Genomic DNA, 19,393 nt, shown 5'->3' with positions numbered 1-19,393 from the left:
AAAAAAAAAAAAAAAAAAAAAAAAAAAAAAAAGGCCTCATTTTACACTCAATAGCATTGCAGCTCTGACATAGTCTAAGGCACCCCACGGGGTCCAGGAAGATGTGCCCTGTGTCTCTCCCTGCTGTGTCACCCTGTGAGCGGTGGGCCGCCTCACCTGCCAGCCCTTGTCGGCCGTCCTGTAGTACGGGTAATGTCTGGTAATGTGCGCATAGATGCCGCTTAGTGTTAGCTGCCTGTCCGGGGCCGAGGAGATGGCCTGCACGATCAGCTGGGCGTAGGAGTACGGTGGCTTCGACTCATCCTGCACAGAGACAGGGATCACGAGGTCACTTGGTGATGCCTTCATGCCACCAGCCCACAAGGAAAACCTCCCCATAAGGGTGCCTGGGTCTGGACCAACTCCATCCCAGAAACCCTCAGTTCAACTGGCTTGCATTAACTCGCAGTTGCCACTTCTGCCTCATGGGAAGGAAAAATGCAGTTTCTAATGTAGTTTAACTCTGAATTGTCTTTCCCCCGATACATTATACCAGGTCTCAGGGAGAAAAGAACAAAAGTGCACCCTTATAAGGAAGATGTGGTGTGCTTCTCGGAGACTATCATTACGACTCAAGAATGGTCTTGCGGGAGCAGACAGGACGATGGGAGCGGGGTTGCAGCACTGACCTCAAGTCACTGAAAATGGCCACATTCATCATTTGGGCAGGTGAGGCTGGAAGGCTGCTGGTTCTCCCAGCTACCCAGCCACATGTGAGCCCTAAAGCACCATGTGTGCCACCCGCAGGGACCCTACTGTCCGGTTCTGTCACTACAGGTGCTGAGACTCTGACCTTGGGGCTGTCCCCGCCAGAAGTGTCTGCCTGCTGCTCCGAGGCGGCCTTCGCTGCGAACTCCGCAGCGAGCTGCAGGTCTGAGGTCACATTCTGGACATAGCGGTAACCAGAGGACCCGGCTCCACGTGGACTGGCTGGACAAGAGTTGGGAACACTGCAGGGAGGAAAGGACACATGGTAAATTTTTGTCTCTAGAGGGAGGACTCTGTGCAGGGTTCCAGGACCACCTGGATGATGGGGGACTCACTACTGTCCCCGTCGCACACAGCAGTACAGCCCTCTTCAGGGGATGGGGCATACCCAGGGCAGCGGTCTCAGCTTGGGTATAGGATCCGGCGATGAAACATGTGGTCTCCCAGAAGCAGCCTCTGCTGTAGGGCCAAGGCCGCCCCAGCCCCGAGTCTGCAGGCAGGGGGTGCTATGACCCCCACCGCCTTGCTCACCGAGGCATGGTAGTTCCCACCTGCCCAGGCTTCCCCATCAGGCAGGGCCAGCACCAGGCAGGAGGACTAATTAAGTGGCCTGGGAGCAGCCAGATAGTGCAAAGCCATCCACAAGATGGCACTCCAAGAAAAGGCTTGGGATGGAGAGTAACTCCATGGTTCCACAGACACACAGGCTGAGGAGAGCACTTGGGACCTGCGGGGTTAAAAACCAAGTGCAGAGCTGGGTGTAGTGGTAGAGGCCTATTATCCTGGCACTCTGGGAGGCTGAGGCAGGAGGATCACAAGTTTGAGCCCAACCTGGGCAACTGAGGACTTAGTGAGACCCCGTCTCAAAATACAGTGGACCCCAGACTTATGAACAATTTGTTCCCAAGGGCTGGTTGTAACTCAGGTTGATCAACTGAAGGCTCAGGCCCCTCTATACAGCCTTCAAAGTCTCTCTCCTATATACAGGCAGATCTCAGGGTCCTTAGAGACACTGGCCCAGGATTTCTCAGTTAACCCCACACAGGAAAGGATGCTGAAATGTTCTTTTCAGAACTCTTTAAGGGTTAAATTTGTATCTGAGACCATTGGGAAGCACAAGCAGCTGGCATTCGGGTCACAACTCAAGACTTTGATGGTAAGTGAAAACTAAAATTCTGGTCATAACCCAAGTTATTTGTATGTCAGGCCAGTTGTAACTCCAAGGTCCACTGCATAAAAGAGCTGGGGATGATGTAGATCAGTGTAAAAGTGTGGGGTTCAACAATCTCTAGAAATACACACACACACACACACACACACACACAGAGGAAGCTGTAACCTGCTTCCCCTCATTAGTGAAGACAGGCTTTAGTTATCAAACCACATCAAAATTTTGATTCCGAAAATGATTTCTATTCAAAACATTCTGAGAAAACCAAACTGAACATGGTAGGAGGGTGTGGGTGCTTCGTGGGTCCTGCCTCATGCAACACAGAGCCCCACTCAGAGCCTGCGATGGCCGGCCTTGGGACAGAGGGGCAATTGCTCCTATGTTGCATGCCCTCAGGCCACCCAGAGCCCCAGGAGGTGGCGGCTCCCCCTTGCACCAGGCTGGAGGACTGCTTGCTGCTTTCTCCTTCCTCCTTATTGCCACCGTCCAAACACCAGGTCTCCAGCATTGGGACTCAGCCCACATTGCCTCCTCCCTCCTCTGCACTGCTGCCTCTCAGGCCCCAGGTCCCAGAGCATCCCGGATCTGTTTCCCTCTCAGCGGCAGCCACCTGCACAATCAGGGCTAAAGAAACACTTGCTGGATGGAGCAAGGGATGAATGAAAAGCTGAGCTCAATTGAGAAAACCCTGTGGCTAACCCTAGGAGAAACTTGAAGCTGGGTCACTCACTGCCCCTTTCAGGGGTGAATAAGCTGTAGGCAAGCAGAATTCTAAGCCTTCTCATTTATGATTTTTTTGTGTGTGTGGTACAAGGAATAGAACCTAGAGCCTTCACACTGGGCTACTCCGTCTGCTCTTTATTTTGAGACAAGATCTTGCTCAGTTGCTCATACTGAGCTCAAACTTGTGATCCTTCTCCTACCTCAGCCTCCCAAGTCCATGAGATTACAGGAGTGCACCATTATACCAGGCTTCTAATTTGAGAACTTTAGTTCTCTTTCCCACCTGATTCCCACATTTGCTAGAGACAGGTAATCATGCAGGTGCAGAAATGTTTTCAGATGTGTGTGCCTTAGGTGGAGCCTGTGTTCCCAGGACCAGCTCAAGCTTCTGTGACAGAGAGACATTCTAATCAACAACTATACATAAGCTGAGGGAAAAAAACACAAGAGACTTCAGAATTTAATTCTGAACCTAAAATAAAACCCAAGTACACAGGTGTGGAGGGGACAGAAGATCTCACTAATAACATTTCACACACCCAGAAATTGTGTTTTCAAATGCAGCCACCTGGGAGCCAAATCCCACCAGCTGTGACTCAAAGGTATTTGAGGGATGCAGTGTTAAGGTGACGGGGTATCGCCTGGGACTGTGGCCCTGTGATGCTGGGGGCTCCACATAGCCTGCCCCAGATCCAGGCCCCTGGATGGCACTTGGGCTTGGAGAGGCTGACCTGAGGTCTGGGGCCGTGCAGATCACAAGGCCAAGGTGTCACCCAGACAACCAGCCTCCCCGCAACACGGCAGGAACATCCAGCTCAAGTGGGAGTGGGACAGGGAGCGTTCGGCTCTGACACCTTGCACACAGGCACTGAGGCAATGAGTGGCTTCTGTCTTGCGTGGTCTGGTAATGGTCCATCCTGTGAGCGCTGATGATTTGGGATGACTGTGGGGCGAGTGAGGGAAGCACCTGCAGGTGCTTTGTAAAAGATCAAGTGCAGAACTAAGTAGAATGAGCCAGGTGTGTTGGTGCAGCCTGTAATCCCAGTACCCTGGGAGGCTGAGGTAGGGGGATCCCAAATTGGAGCCTATCCTGGACGACTTAAGACACTTAACAAGACTGTTTGACTGTCTGAAAAGAAAAAAGTAAAGAGCCGAAGGGTAGAATGTCAGTCTACAACGTGCAGGAAACCCCAGGCAGAGGCACCCCTCCCCCCCAAAGGATGGGTGAGCGGAAGTCAGACACCAGGCTTGGCAAAGTCCAGCTCAAAAGGAGGGGGGAAAGGCAGGACAGTCCCTTGGCTGCTTTTCAGTCTGGGCCTGGTTCATGCCAATGAGCCCCCTGGTGCCAGGATAGGGCACAATGCCACAGTCACTGCTGCCACGGGGCTGAGTGGTGTCCCAGCAGTGCCAGGTCAGAATGACACTCACTCAGCTTTTCCGGCCTGCAGGGCAGCTCCTTTCTCAATAAACCCCATTCAGCCATCTCTTCAGCTGGCTGTGCCTGGGATGGGCCACCTGACATCACATATCCATTCCAGGGGCTGTAGGAAGGGAGACACCAGAGACTGGTGGGAAAGCTCGGGGCTGTCAAACGTACCACGTGAAGACTGATCCCAGGCCAGATGTCCCAGGCTTCTCTGGGATGGGGGCAACTGAGCTCCAGAGCAGGGGCACCTATCTCAGGGCCACCTGGGACAGCTAAGCCAGACTGCAGGCCAAGTACCAGGGACACAAAGGCACTGCAAAACTCTGTTACAGCCAGGCATGGTGTCACACTTGTAATCTAGCACTTTGAAGGCTGAGGCAGGAGGATCACAAGTTAGAGGCCAGTCTGGGCTGCAGAGTGAGTTCAAGGTCTGCCTGAACTACAAAGTGAGACCTTGTCTCCAAAAAACCAAACCACACCAAACTCAACAAAAAACCAACAACTCTAACAGCATCTTGTGAAGGTCCTTAGAAGACAACGTAAACACTAGGTCTCCCTAGGGGCAGAGATCACCTCCTATCTCTCCCCTGCACAGAGTGCCACTTCCATGTCCCATGTCCCAGGTCCTGTCTCCACCCTAGGTGGGAAAGTGGGAAGGCTGGGAGTGCATGAGCTCCCAGCAGCCAGCCTATGCAAGGCCATCCCTGCAATGACCTGCTCTGGCCAGGATGGTTCTTTAGCCCCCGCAGCCTGGGCCATATTTCAGGGCCCAGCTGAGACGTGCCTGGCTGCACTGGTGCCGCCCAAGGCCAGGGTGTTGACAGGCAGGGCAGTAGGAACAGAAGCGCCTCAGTCTTATAGACAGGAACTCAGGCTGAGGAGACAAACCTGCCACAAACAGCCCTAGGGGCAGCCAGCTGCAGTCAGCTCTGGGGCCAGGGTGGCCATCTTGGGCCCATGACTGTCACCATCCAGAGGGTTCAGGCCTCAACCTGACTGGGACCAACCCCTGGGGCTTTCTTCCAATGCCATCCCTGAATTCCAAGTGGAAACAGGGGGCTGCTGGGAAGAGAGGGGAGTATGGCTGAAATATAAGGGGGGTACCATGTGCAGATGTGCCAGACACTTGCGGATACCAGATCCCGGACCCCAGAAGAGACAGGCATAGCTGCAGCTCAGGTCAGGTGATGCCCCACACAGGGGAGGGCTGTGGGTCCTCGGTGCCCCACCCTCGGAGTCTCAGTGGTGGATACTCAGGGCCTGGTCCCAGAACCAGCCACTTCATTCTTACATCCAGTGACTAGCCATGCAGCCAGCAGGGGCCAGGCAGGGACCCCGCAGAACAAAACAAGGAACAGAGGGACATAGGGAAGGCCACCATGCCAGGGAGAAGACAGAACATGGGAACAAAACAACATAACTCGTATCCCCAGAGAGGCCACAGGTCGATCAGCTAAAGGGGTCACTGCATGCCCCAATCAGAGAAAGGAGACTCTCTAAGTCTATCATGGTGGCACTGCTGCATACCAGGGACACCGGGCACCCCCCTTAAGAGTCCTGGGGAAAAAGTGTCAGGGACTGGACATTGTGCAACTTCTTAACAGCAACCTTTGCAGCCAGAAAAAGACTTTAAATTCAGAGAAAGAAAAGGGTCCAACCTTGATCCCTATATCTAGAAATCGATTTATCCAGTGAGAATGAAAATATAACAGTAATTTTGGGGCATGGAAGATTTTTTAAAAATCTAACTTTCCTGTACCTTTTCCCAGGAAAATTCTGAGGGCATGAAGTGCATGAAGGACATTCTCAATTAAACAAAGGAGCAAGTCAGGAAAGAGGAAGCCACCAGAGTTAAGAGAGACACCCCTGCCCTCCTCGGACTTCCCAGATGGCAGGGAAGACGGTTCCATGGTCTGAGGGGCACAGGCAGAGGACTGCAGAGACACGAAGGCCTCTCGATGAGATTCCTGCCCACTCAGCCAGAGCAGGACATGCCACAGCAGGCACACAGAGCCAACCCAACAGAAAGAGGAATCAGGACTCTGGGGAGGGGGAAAATAGGCCTAAGTACAAGGAAGGAAATGGCTGGGCATGACCATTACCACAAGGTTACAATAAAGAAAATGCTGATACTGATTGAATCAAAGTGATGTAATTTTACAGGAATGACGGGGCGGGAGGAAATACTAAATCCTTAACTTCCATGTAGAAGTCCAAGTGTAATATCTAAATCCAAGAGGCCAGGCATGGATGGATATGACTGTCATGAAGAAATATCCAGGCAACGGCCAGAAGACAAAGTCAGAGGTAAGAGAGGGATTATCCTTTTCACCATAATGCACACACAGCAACTCCAGAAAGAAAAGAACAAAGGAAAAAAAAAGAATAACAGGGAAAGAATCTTTTTAGACCTACATCCAAGAATGTCTGTGGCTCCCTTAAGATAAATTCGATGCTATAAAATCTGAGGAAGCTACTCTAAAACCTGGAGTAGCCTCAGAAATGCTTTTTTCCCAGAGAAGGACATGGCGAGCTGGTCTGTATGTGACACTTAAGACTCGTGTGGATGCTGGGGTGCGGTCCCCAGACTCCTGGGCAGGCCACCTCAGCCTGTCAGCTCCCAAGGCTGGGCTGGGCTGCCCACCATATGCATGCGCCCACGAGGAAACACAAGTTGAGGACACCACAGAGGTACAGCTGGGAAAACGGGAAACTGTGGGCTCCTGCCACAGTCTCAGGAGAACTGGGATGACCCTGCCATGCTGCACACCATACTCTCAACGTTTTAGAGCCCTAAACACCCTGGGAGAGATTTAGGCAACAGGGAAAAATAAAAGGAACACAGAGGGCCCCCACCTTTCAGCAGCGGGGATGGATTTTTACCTTCCAAAGGCAAGATAAGGTTGCTAAGTTCCTAAATGCCCAGGCCAGGCGTGAACTTGAGATCTTCCTGCCTCAGCTTCCTCACGTGGCAGACATCAAGCATGTACCACCATGCCTGGCTTATTTCTCCACTTTTTAAAAACTGAGTTTCTTGGTACATTTTAGGTATAATATAGTACAGTTACATTCATCATTGGGATCTTGTACCTTTACATGACAGGTCTTGGTTCTCATTTTTTCCCCTTGTCCCTACAATCCCTTCACCCCCTCCTCTCCTCCTCATTTACAAACATTTTATTTCCATTTTTTCATTTTCTCCTATTTTTTTCCTTTCCCATTCCCTTTCCCCCACCCTTCCCACTTTCCCTATACCTTTAGCCCTTTTCTTCCTATTTCACATTGTCAATTATCTCATTAGGATCTTATGTACTATTATAGTTTTTCACACCAGAGAAACTATTTGGTATTTATACATGTGTGACTTATTTATTTCACTTAGGAGTATATCCTCAATATGTATCCATCTTCCTATGAATGAATCTAATTTCTCATTCTTTATGGCTGAGTAATATTCCATTTTATAGAAAAACCACATCTTCTTTATCCAGTTTCCAACTGAGGGGCAAATGGGCTGTTTCCAAGTTTTAGCTATTACAAACTGTGCCGCTATAAACATGGGTGCACAGATATCACTGTGGTATGATTCCTTTAATTCTTTTGGAAGGATACCCAGGAGAGGGCTGGCTGGGTCAAATGGAACCTCCAGTCCAAGCTCTTTGAGGTATCTCCGTACTGATTTCCACAGTGGTTGCACCAGTCTGCACTCCCACCAATAATGGAGAAGGGTTCCTTTCTCCCCACAACTCCCACCAACATTTGTTATTGTTTGATTTCTTGATAGCAGCCATTGTTTGTGGGGTGAGGTGGAATCTCAGTGTTGTTTTCATCTGCATCTCTTGAATGACCAGTGATGTGGAACGTTTTTCCATGCTAATCTTCTCTGTATCGTTCCAATTTTAGTATACGTGCTGCTGAAGCAAGCACATTTCCCCACATTTTGAGATGGGAAAGTGGACAAGGTGAGCCAGAACTGGCAAGACTGGCAGGTATGGGTGGAAACTCAAAGCTGGGATGTCAATGATCCCACAATATCCGAGGCCCTACACCAGCAAGATCTGACCTGCCCCCCTGCTGGGGTGACTGAACGTATGCACACACTTCTCTTGCAGTCACGCTAAGAACGTGGACAAGCTACCCTGGAGGAAGCACCAAAGTTTGCATGAAAAACAAGAGCATGGAGTCCCCTTACCCTTGGGGATCAGATCTGTGCTCCTCAGTGGATGCTTCACCCTCAGTACTGACCCTGTATCCCTGTACATGATGCACTTGCACTTTTCACTTAGAGGCAGTGTTTTGCTACCTGTCTTGGCACCTGAATCTCCCGCACGGGCACCTGGTGCTCTGGGGCCACCGGAAACACTAGCTCTGTGCACAGCTACACATCTGATAACCTAGCCGGCTGCCACATGGCTGGGGGTGGGGTGGGGCATAGAGCACATGGCCTCGATCTGAGGGACAAAGGGACATTTCCTGCCCTGCGCCCGAGTAGATTTCATCACACTATTCTGAATGGAGCAGTTTAAAGCCTGAGAATTAGTCACTGCTAGAATTTTCCATTTAATATTTACAGAGCCTGTTTGGCTGCAGGCAATTGAAATCACAGAAAGTGAAACCAAGGAGGGAAGAGAGGAGACCACTGAACCTCTAGCAGACCCAGGAACCTCTGAACTCGGAAGGCAGCCAGCTGAGTCAGGACTGAGAGTTATCTAGCAAAATGAAGCAGAGCTGTGCATAAGGGTCGTGGTTAAAAGGAGGTCTTAGACTCCACTTGGTACATTATTTTACGTAATGTACTGCTAACCTTTGCCAAATTTCACAAGCGACTTTAATTTCTGATCTCCACGCTGGGGCAAATGGACCCAAGCCCCCACCTCCACCCCCGCCCTGAAATGCCTCTTGTGGGTGTGACTCCAGTGGTTTTTTTTTTTGAAAACACCAGCTCTGAAGAGCACAGATTAGACTGGTGGCTGTTTTTGTCTGACCTAGAAAATGATTAACTGATTCCCTCTTTCCTAAAACACTTTTATTGGAGAAGAAAGGTCACAGGGCTGGTGAAAGTCACAGAATGTATTTTAAAGAGAGTTCATTCATTTGCTGGGTGTACTTGCAGCAGGGCAAAAACCGGAAACACACACACACACACACACACACACACACACACACAGGCCAGCAGTGAAACTGGGGCGGGGGAGGGACATGGCCACGGGGCTGTGGCTCCTGGAAAGGTTCCAGCAGGTGACAGCCAGGCTGGGACCAGCCAGGGAGCTGCTGCTCCAAGGAGGGGCTGACCAGGACCTCCCCCAGCCTCAGGACACAGCGGCCAATGGGGACAGGCAAGGCGAAGGAACACCAAATTAGGCAAGTGGCAGAGCTGGCCCAGGGCCCTCCAGGAAGCCACCCCTCCCCCAGAGGAAGGGCAGGGCAGGGCATGTTTGTAAACATGTCAGCCCCACCCTGTGAAGAAACTTTAACTGAAAAGTGCCTTGGCCAGCAAAACCTCAAGGGCTGTGAGGTTTCTAAACACTCAATTGAATTCCTCAGGCCTAAGATAAACGATGTCAACAGATGGCCTCTGCTGTGACTCTGCATTAAAAGCCCAGGCCTAAGAGGCAGGCCCAAGCCACTACTTGCATCAGGTGACCAACAAACCGGACCCCACGTGGGGCATGCAAAAAGGACCATGTGGTGAGCACCATGAAGGGGACACAGGCCAGCCTCCAGCTCCAGCAAGAAAGATAGGACCCTGGACCCTGATCAGAAAGGAGGACTTCGGGCCTCTGCAACCCTGTCCCTTCTGACAGAAGCACCCTTCAGCCCACAGCTCCGCTACAACACCTTCTTCACTAGCAGCTATTTTTCTCTGGGCTATGGCTGGAAAACATTCCTTTTTCCCTAAGATCTCCATGTCTAGGCCCAAACACTTCTCTTTCCGAATCTGCTTCTCTGCGGCCTGGCTGGATCACCCATGCTGGGCTATGGCTAAGGTGGAGGTGGGGGCCCAGCCCAGACAGCCCAGCCCCTCAGCTGTGCCGGGAATGGAAGGTCTTTGCTGCTCAGGACACCTCAAAAACAGGAGGCAGCCAGCCCAGCTCCTGGCAGCTTGAGACATGGCCTGGCTTTCACTCCAACAGTTGCTTTCAGGGCACAGTGGATAAAGCTTTAAGGACACATCAGGCTTATGGGCTTCACTGAGATACATGTCACGTTCAGCACAAATCACCCATGGAGTGCGTGTACCTCAGTGGTGCTCAGTGTACTTGCTAGGTGTGTACCATCACTGCTGTCAGACACCAGAACATCTTCGCCACCCCAGGAGAATCCCACCCTGTAGTCACAAACCACCACAGTCTTCACCTTCTCGTCCGGGGGCCATGAACCTGGCTCCTGTCAGTGGCTGCCTGGCCCCAGGTGCTGCTCCAAAAGGGTCATACACTGCATGGCCTCCACGCTGGCTCCTCTAACGGGCAGTGCATTTTCCTGGCCAGGCCACCTGGACCAGGGATGAGTCCCTCACAGCTTTCTGTGGCTAGTGACTGCCTGTCCTACGCACAGGCCATCCCTCAACCCTCAAGGCTGACACTGCAATGTCTCTGCTTTGGGGATATTACAAATGGTGCTGTCACGAACACGTGGGCTACTGCATGGATGGATGACAGCAAGCTGCAGGATCTCAGGGGAATCCTTGTCTTCTCCTCCTAGGTTAAACTATCTTCCACACTGGATGCCTCACTGTGCCACACGGCATTTTCTTAGCTGTGCGTGAATTATACTGCAGAAAAGAACACAGGTGCATTACCAGGCACTGGCACACAGTGAGCTGGGGTGGGGGAGTAGGGTCTTGCCCATGCCAGACATCTGGAAGACACCTGTTCACACAGAACTTGGGTCTTAGGATAGGGCTACTTCAGGAATGTGAATGAAGTTTAGAAAACCAGAGTCTCATAAAGCTGTGAAGATTAAGAAATAACAAAAGGATTGGGCATGATGGCACATGCCCATAATCCCAGCATTCTATGAGGCTGAGGCAGGAGGATCTTACGTTTCAGCCCAGCCTGGGCAACTCAGTAACTTAGCAAAACCCTGTCTCAAAATAAAAAGGGCTTGGAATGTAGCTCAGAGCGAAGGACCTGGGTTTCATTCCCAGTAATGAGGGAAGCTGTTTTTGATGAGAGGAAGCCAGTTTCTCACAGGTCAAACACAGCCACCCCCACACATACAGGTGCACACAGGAAAACTAAAGTCAGTGTAATACTGAGCACAGCCAAACTGGGGATGGGAGCCACCCCTGTAGCAATACACAAGGGTGAACCTCAGTATGATTCCATGCCCAAAGCTCGAGAGGAGTCACCTGTGGGGAACATTCTGCGCAACAAACACAGAGGGACTCGCTTTTGGGGCTAGAAGACAGCACCACCCTGCCTCTGCTGCAAAGCAGTTCTCAGAGCATGAAGTGAAGCACCCCTGGAAACCCGAGACCCCGCAGTGGAATGTCAGGCTCAAGCCACCATCATAACGGTACCAGACATGGCCTCCCAGCCTGCACTATGTCCTTGACAATGCACCAGAGGTGGTGGAAGCAGCAGGGGCCATGGCAGGAGCTATGGCCTTACACCCAAACACATGAGGGCCATCTTCTGGGACACATGGGTGCACATGTGAGAGAACAGCCCATTTCATTAAAAAGTGGCTGTGATGATTGGGCAGGCACCACACCTGCCTTACAAGCGCAAGGTCCTAAACTTGATCCCCAGTACCCCCCACCATACACAAAAAGTGGCTATGATGATCAAGAGTGACAGCACATATCTGTAATTCTTCCTCTGAGGCTGAGGCAGGAGAATCATAAACCTGAGCCCAACCTGGGCAACTTAGCAACTTAGACAGACCTGCTTCAAAGTTTTAAAAAAGGGCCTGGGGATATAACTCAGTGCTAGGGCCCTGGATTCAATCCCCAGAATCTCAAAAGTAAAGAAAAGAGGAAAAACAAGTTCACCAGATCCTAGTATGTAAACATTACTTTAAAATGTTTTTAAGGTGTAGGAGAGAGAGAGAGAGAGAGAGAGAGAGAGAGAGAGAGAGAGACTCCTGTGCTGGTGTTATCAGGTTCTTCTATCTAAAACTTCCACCTGGAGGCAGGGGGAAGCAGTGATAAATATTTTGAGTACAGAGGGTGAATCCACCAGGGTCCCGGTTTGGCAGGCAGCCGCTTACCTGATGGTGCCAGTTGGGGAGGGGATGGGGCTGACCAGGCTCCGGAGATCCGGCTCCGGAATGTGGATCTTCAGCGGGGAGATCTGGGGGTAGAGTGGCCGGAGAGGAGACGCTGGAGCCTCTTCTTTATGGTACAGGGATGTGAACTGGATCTTGATGGCTGTGCTGGGGAACCGGAAGGTACACCTGCAAAGGAGAGAGGGTCAGGTGCAGGGAAGCAGGGGAAGGACACTGGGTTTCAAGAGGGAGAGCTCTGGTCAACGTAGGCTGGAGGGACAGGACTCGCAGCTCACTGTGACTCGTGGGGCTGAGCCTCAGCCACTCCATGCCTCTGCTAGGTTGATTCCCACACAGCTTCTCCATGCCCACACAGCAGCTGCACTCTGTGAGAGGTGCAGAAGAGGGATAAATACACAAGCTGCAGTGTGGTCCATCTCCCTCACAGCTCCCGGATGTCCACTGGGCAGCTGCTGTGTGCCCCGACATGTCTATGAATGGGCATGGTATTTCTGCAGAGATGCTATGCTATGTGGACAATGAAAGCAAATGCTACTTGATACAGGTAGTGATGTCACCTGAAAACACGTCAGAAAGGAGTCCTAGAGAGCAGTTACAAACCCAGAGCTTAACACCAGTTTCCCAGTTAGCTCTGAGCTTAAAGACCTTGAGCCTGCTTTTCCTACTAGACATGGCCAAGTGCTGACAGGTCCAACTCCACAGCTGTGGAGGCATCTGACACAAGGCTGCGTGAGGGATCAGAGGATGGCAGATGCTGTTCAAGGCTCCATCTCTGAGAACAAGCCTATCTTGCATACCACCTCATTTCCACACTGAGAAATCACAAATCAACGACTTGCTAACTGCACATCAGGAAAAGAATACAACAAAAACGAAACAAATTAAATCAGGCTGCCCACAGAGTAGGACAATCCAAGTTGCTCATGACCACTACTGTGTGGAAAGTGGGCAGGGAGTATAGGAAAGCACAGAAGCCCAGCGATAACAACACACTTCTGGCTCTTCAAAGAGCCCTCCACTTGAGAGACACCCAGCCTCTGTGGAACAGCTGCCGGGACCTGGGGGCAGCTGTGTCTGTTCCTGACTGCCTTCTGCCCCATAGCAGTGTGGACAGCGCTACCTCAAACCTTGCAAACTCAGATGTGAACAAAATGTTCCTTCATTCTAAGAGTATCCTGCTCTTACAAGTCAGTTGTTTTTTTTGTTTTTTTGTGTACCGGGGATTGAACCCGGGTCCTTGTGCTTGCAAGGTCCTGACTGCCTTCTGCCCCATAGCAGTGTGGACAGCGCTACCTCAAACCTTGCAAACTCAGATGCGAACAAAATGTTCCTTCATTCTAAGAGTATCCTGCTCTTCAAGTCAGTTGTTTTTTTTTGTACCGGGGATTGAACCCGGGTCCTTGTGCTTGCAAGGCAGACGGCAGACCCACTGAGATAAATCCCTGGCCCACAAGTCAGTTAAAAAAAAAAAAAAAAAGAATTAAGAAAAAGTCAAAGCTGGGACCTGTGATACATGACTATGGCATGGTGTGAACTGGTGATGCACTCTGGGAGGCTGAGGCACGAGGGTCAGAAGTTTGATCCCAGCCTGGGCAACTTAGCGACTGATTGAGATCATATCTCGAAATAGGGGGCTGGACATCCTGCTAGCTGACTGTGACCCAGCTGGAGGTAATGGTCCCATGCACACAATCAGAGCAGAGGCCAACAGCCACCACTTTGGGGTGAGAGGGATCATGGGAGGAGTGGCCTGTCATTCTACTGCTGGGGCTGGCAGGGTCTGAAGTGTGGTGTCAGCATCACTCCTAGGGCTCTGCTTGTGGCAGCCCGAAGTTCTTTCACCCATCTACCATTTAGAGAGAGAAAAAAAAGCGCACATCATTGCTAGCATTCACTTGATTTCACATAAACACGCTCTTTGGGGCTGAAGCAAATCTGACTGGTTTTCAGTGTGGAAATAAAATATAAAAATTCTTCTTGGAGGTGTTTCTTAACAGAACTTGTCTCTGATTCTAATGTAATAATGATACTAAAATAATAAATGTGAGCTATTTTGTGGCAAGCTTTGGGGGAGTGTCTAGGACTTATTTGCAAGTGTTCTTTTTTTTTCTCTCATTGAGTTTATGGATACATTTTAGGTATACAGTACAGTTACATTCATTGTTGGATCTTGCACCTTTACATGACAGGTCTTGGTTCTCATTTTTTCCCCTTGTCCCTACAATCCCTTCACCCCCTCCTCTCCTCCCCATTTACAAACATTTTATTTCCATTTTTTCATTTTCTCCTATTTTTTTCCTTTCCCTTATTCCCTTTCCCCCATCCTTCCCACTTTCCCTACAACTTTAGCCCTTTTCTTCCTATTTCACATTGTCAATTATCTCATTAGGATCTTATGTACTATTATAGTTTTTCACACCAGAGAAACTATTTGGTATTTACACATGTGTGACTTATTTCACTTAGGAGTATATCCTCAATATGTATCCATTTTCCTATGAATGACTCTAATTTCTCATTCTTTATGGCTGAGTAGCATTCCATTTTACAAAAAAAAACGCATCTTCTTTATCCAGTTTCCAACTGATGGGCAAATGGGCTGTTTCCCACTATCACCACTCCTCTTTGATATAGTTCTGGAAACATTAGCCATAGCAATTAGACAAGAGGAAGAAATTAAAGCAATAAAGATAGGGAAGGAAGAAGTTAAACTGTCATTATTTGCTGACGAAATGATACTCTACATTAAAGACCCAAAAAACTTGACCAAAAGACTTCTAGACTTAATTGACACTTTTAGCAGAGTAGCTGGATACAAGGTCAATACCCAAAAATCAATAGCCTTCTTGTACACAACTAACAGACTCACTGACAGAGAAATTAGGCAAACAATTCCTTTCACAATAGCATCCAAAAAAATTAAGTATCTAGGAATCAATCTAACAAAAGAAGCAAAAGACTTATACACTGAAAACTACAGCACTCTGAAAAAAGAGATCAAAGAGGATATAAGAAAATGGAAAGACATCCCCTGCTCTTGGGTTAGGAAGAATCAACATAGTGAAAATGGCCATACTACCAAAACTGCAAGGGTTCTAAGAGCAAATTGGAAGTGGGTTCAGGCGGACTTCAAGCTCTGCTTCTATGCCCAATCTAAAGGGGACGCTCTGGTTCTCCTCAGTCTCCCTGCAGCCCGACGGAAATTTCCTCCCCTGGTATTCTGGCTGCAAAGGCCCCACACTGGTGGTCCTAAGGTGCTCTCTGAAGCCCGTGGGTGTCAACCTAGATGCCCGTCAGCTTTTTCAAGTCACACAGCCATATCCACCAACACTAGAGTCTGAGAGTGGGCTGGGCATCCCCAAGCTGGAGAAGGAAGGAAAGTGCTTTGGAGCCACGAGTGCAGCTGGGGATTTGGGCAGATGAGCCATGCTGACCAGGTGAGGTCCACCTGTCAACAGTGGCACCAAAGGTAGAGAACAGTGTATGAAGGTAGAGCATGCTAGAGTATGGTGACACACTCGCTGTGATAACACGGTCAGACAGTAATGACAGTGATAAGGAGATAGTTTCTGGGTATGCTACCAAGCATCTCTTCCTCCCATTCCATCACAATGTGTGACTGAGCAGGGAGCTCACATGGTCAGGACTCTGGGTCCTGGGCAGGGAAGGCCCTGTGTCCACACAAGGCCCTGACACAACAGCCCCATCACGGCCAGCTAAAAAGAGGATGCAGCAGGCCGGGAATTTAGCTCAGTGGTTCCACTGCTGGCCTTGCAAGCACAGGGACCGGAGTTTGATCCCCGGTACAAAAGAAGAAAAAAAAAAAAAAAGAAAAGATGCAGCTTCTGGCCCAGGTCACAGACACATGTAGGTCTGAGGACAAAGTCTGGGCATGAAGACCAGAAGAGGACCATGGCCCTGGGCCATCTGCTCTCCAGTCCTAAGTCTCCCTGGGGTGACCTGGGGACCACTATAGGAAAGCAGACAGGACCCTGCCTCGATTCTCTTCTCACCATCAGAACAGGAGACTTGCAGATCATTTGTAAGGAGATTTCCAGGTTAAAACACAAGATTCTAGATAATATTTGCAGGTGGACTAAGCATTCAGGAAAACACCATGTTTCCTGAGGGGATGGTGGCACACTCACGGGTGATGTGATCAGGGCAGCCTCCTGTACCAGAGTTCTCCAAGCCCCTGCCAGGAGGAGCAGGAGAATGAGCCAGGATACAGGACACACAGGGCTCCTCAGGGGTGTGTTCAGCCTCTACCACTCATACCTCTCCGTGTAAGGCTTGCATTTGGGCGTGAGGCCCTCACTGGAGATATCTTTCTTTTTAGTATCAGGACTGAATTCTGGGTCTCTGTACAAAGATATATCCCCAGACCTTAAAATTTTCTTAAATTTTGAGACAGGGTCTCACTGAGTCACCAAGTAGCCCAGGCTGGACTCACTTTGATCCTCCTGCCTCAGCTTCCCAGAGTACTGGGACTACAGCTGCACACAGTTGTACCCAGCTCTCCCAGACGCTGCATGCCTTTTGACCTCAGGGAAGCATCAACCTGGCCCAGGGCTGGTGGGGTCTGGCTTCAGAGGGCACATGGCAGACAAGAGAGGAATGACCAGTCAGGTCTCCAGCATGTGGTCGGCAGTCAGAGCACCAGCAGGAACCCATGTGTGGCTGAGGGCTTCCTGGGAAGCTCTTCCTTGGAGGTCTGCAGCAGGGCAGGGGGACACTTAGATGCCAGAGGCTCTGCCATTGTGGGGACACTACGCAAACAGAGAACTCCAGGAAACAGCTCTGCATGATGCTTTTACAAATAAAACTCTAAAACAAAGAACTATGACAACCTCAGATTGTTTTTAACCTAAAACATATTCTATTAAATATCATGTACTGCCAGAACACCTCAAATGAGCCCAGGTGGCTATGGGCACCAAGTGTAGTGCCGAGCAGCAGTGCAGGAGGGCCACATGCACAAGTCACATGGGGAGGGTGCACAGAGGGCTACTCCGAGCAGCCTGGAGGTGGAGGGCCAGGGCCTCTGAAGGCAGTTACCTACCTATCACTGCTCCTGGCCAGACCACCAGCTGTTTGAGGCCAAGCCACCGACAAAATGACATCACTTCCTGCTCAGGAGGAAGTGGACGGCCATTGTACAGGGAGGACAGACTTGAGATTAGGAGCACATGCCTTGGTGCACAGCCCCCTAGACGCCACCCAGCCCTCTCCAGGAAAATTCCGATGGGTGCGAGGGGAAACTCCTACAGTACTTGCGGGGAGGGGGCTGTGATAACTTCGGAGGGTTCATTCAGAGGCCAGGAAATCCAGGTGACTGGTATTCGGCCAAACATGGAGGCCTGGGAGTCTGTACTTGAAGCTGGTTCTGGAGCATCCGCAGAACCTCAGAGAACCTGGGCAGATCCATGGCCAGGTGCCAACAGGCATACCTAGCTGCCCAATGGACCTGGGAGAAAGCCAAGCCTGACTCTTGAGGATGCTCCTGAGGTCAAGGAGAGGGCAGGAAGTGACCCTCCCCAACTTACTATGAGGATGGGAGAAAGGAAGACCCTTGTGGAGACCTGGACCAGCACCCAGGGCCCCCCAGCAGAAGAGTGGCAACATGGGGAGGTGGAGGGGCGCAGGCTGTCCCTCCTAGGGACAGTCTTGTCCTTCTGTGGAGATTTATCATATTTAAAACAAACTCAGCCCACCTTCCTTTCCTACTCTGTGAGCTGCCCTCAAGAGCAGGAGGGCCTGGTGTTTCCTTGCCTGGAGACTGTTTCACACTGAAGCCCCTCAGTGGGTGACAAAATGGCCCCCAATACCCCTTGCTGAGACAACAGCCACAATACCAAATGCCAGCGAGGAGTGGGACTCTGCATCTCTGACACATTGGTGGAGAGGGTTAAATCCCACGGTCTCTGCAATTTCTTTAAAAATGTAATGTAGGGGCTGGGGATTTAGCTCAGTGGTTCCGCCACCTTCCCGGCAAGTGCAAGGTCCCTAGTTTGATCCCCAGTACCAAAATACAAAACAAAACAAAATGAAATGAAATGTATACCGAGGCTCTGGCGAGGAAGTGACACACCGGAGCATTTATCCTGGGGAAGGGAGGCCTGCATGTGACTGCTCACAGCAGCTTCACATGCGACTCGTCAGAACTGGAGCTGTGAAGTCTAACAGGTGAGATGCTGCGTCCCCGGTGACATGCTTCTTAGCCATGAAAAGGAAACACTTTTCACCCTCCAGCCCTGGCAGCGGGGCTGTGCTGACCTAGGAAAGGTAGTGTGACTCCACCCCCAGCACAGTCTCCAGATAACCTCACCACCATGGGGAGGGGTTGCCTGGGATGCCCAGGATTAGGTCAGGGCTGAAGTAGTTGTGACGCCCTTCACAGTGGGTGGCTCTCTGCCCTGGCTGAGGTGGTCCCTCCCAGGCTCTCACACTTGGTCAGTCGACAGAACACTGCACACAGCTCAGGGTCACTGTCCTGGGTCCCGGAGAAAAGGGGGTAACACAGACAAGGAGCTCTCTGAAGCACATTTACAACTTCCTGTGAATCCAATGATTTCACAATAAAATGTGTGCCTGAAGTTGAGCATGGCAATGCACACCTATAATCCCCAAAACTCAGCAGGCTGAGGCAGGAGTGTCACAAATTTGAAGCCAGCCTGGGCAACTTAGTAAGACCTTGTAGCTCTGGAGACACAGCTCAATACTAAGGCCCTGGGTCAATCCCAGTGGGAGGGGTGTCGACGCAGCTCAGGAGAACAGTACTTGCCCAGCACATGTGAGGACCTGGGTTCCACCCCACCATACTGCACACAAAGAAAACCCACTGAGCCTAGAAACAGCACCATGATCACAGGCCCACAACAGGCTTGATTCAGGAGGGGAGCCGCCATGTTCTACATCTCAAAACTCAGCATGGCGTGGAAGAAGGGAACACACAGAACAGTGCCCATGGATACCTATCAGAAGGAATGCTAACTACTCTGCTGCCCTACAGGAGAGCGGATCATCAGACACCATGAACCCGCAGCTTGGGCGAGACAGCACTACCCACAGGTGTGGCCTACATCTCTGTACAA

At 50.6% G+C, this 19,393-nt stretch overlaps 1 protein-coding gene and 1 pseudogene across 1 annotated transcript in view; both read right to left on the bottom strand.

The window, feature by feature from the left end:
- Positions 1–19,393, bottom strand: part of Foxk1 (forkhead box K1) — a 51,566-nt gene that overhangs the window by 5,001 nt on the left and 27,172 nt on the right. Inside the window, exons 3-5 of the mRNA XM_010642859.1 lie at positions 12,282–12,467; positions 833–989; positions 157–303 (exon numbers count right to left, since the gene is read on the bottom strand). Of these exons, the coding sequence (XP_010641161.1) occupies positions 157–303; positions 833–989; positions 12,282–12,467 (490 nt within the window). The remainder of the gene's footprint in view (positions 1–156; positions 304–832; positions 990–12,281; positions 12,468–19,393) is intronic.
- On the bottom strand, positions 7,936–7,994 carry LOC117286615 (annotated as a pseudogene).

Source organism: Fukomys damarensis, unplaced genomic scaffold (genome assembly GCF_012274545.1).
Source record: "Fukomys damarensis isolate Sample0158 unplaced genomic scaffold, DMR_v1.0_HiC HiC_scaffold_17, whole genome shotgun sequence".
Classification (NCBI taxonomy): Eukaryota; Metazoa; Chordata; class Mammalia; order Rodentia; family Bathyergidae; genus Fukomys; species Fukomys damarensis.
This window is presented reverse-complemented; position numbering and strand designations above follow the sequence as displayed.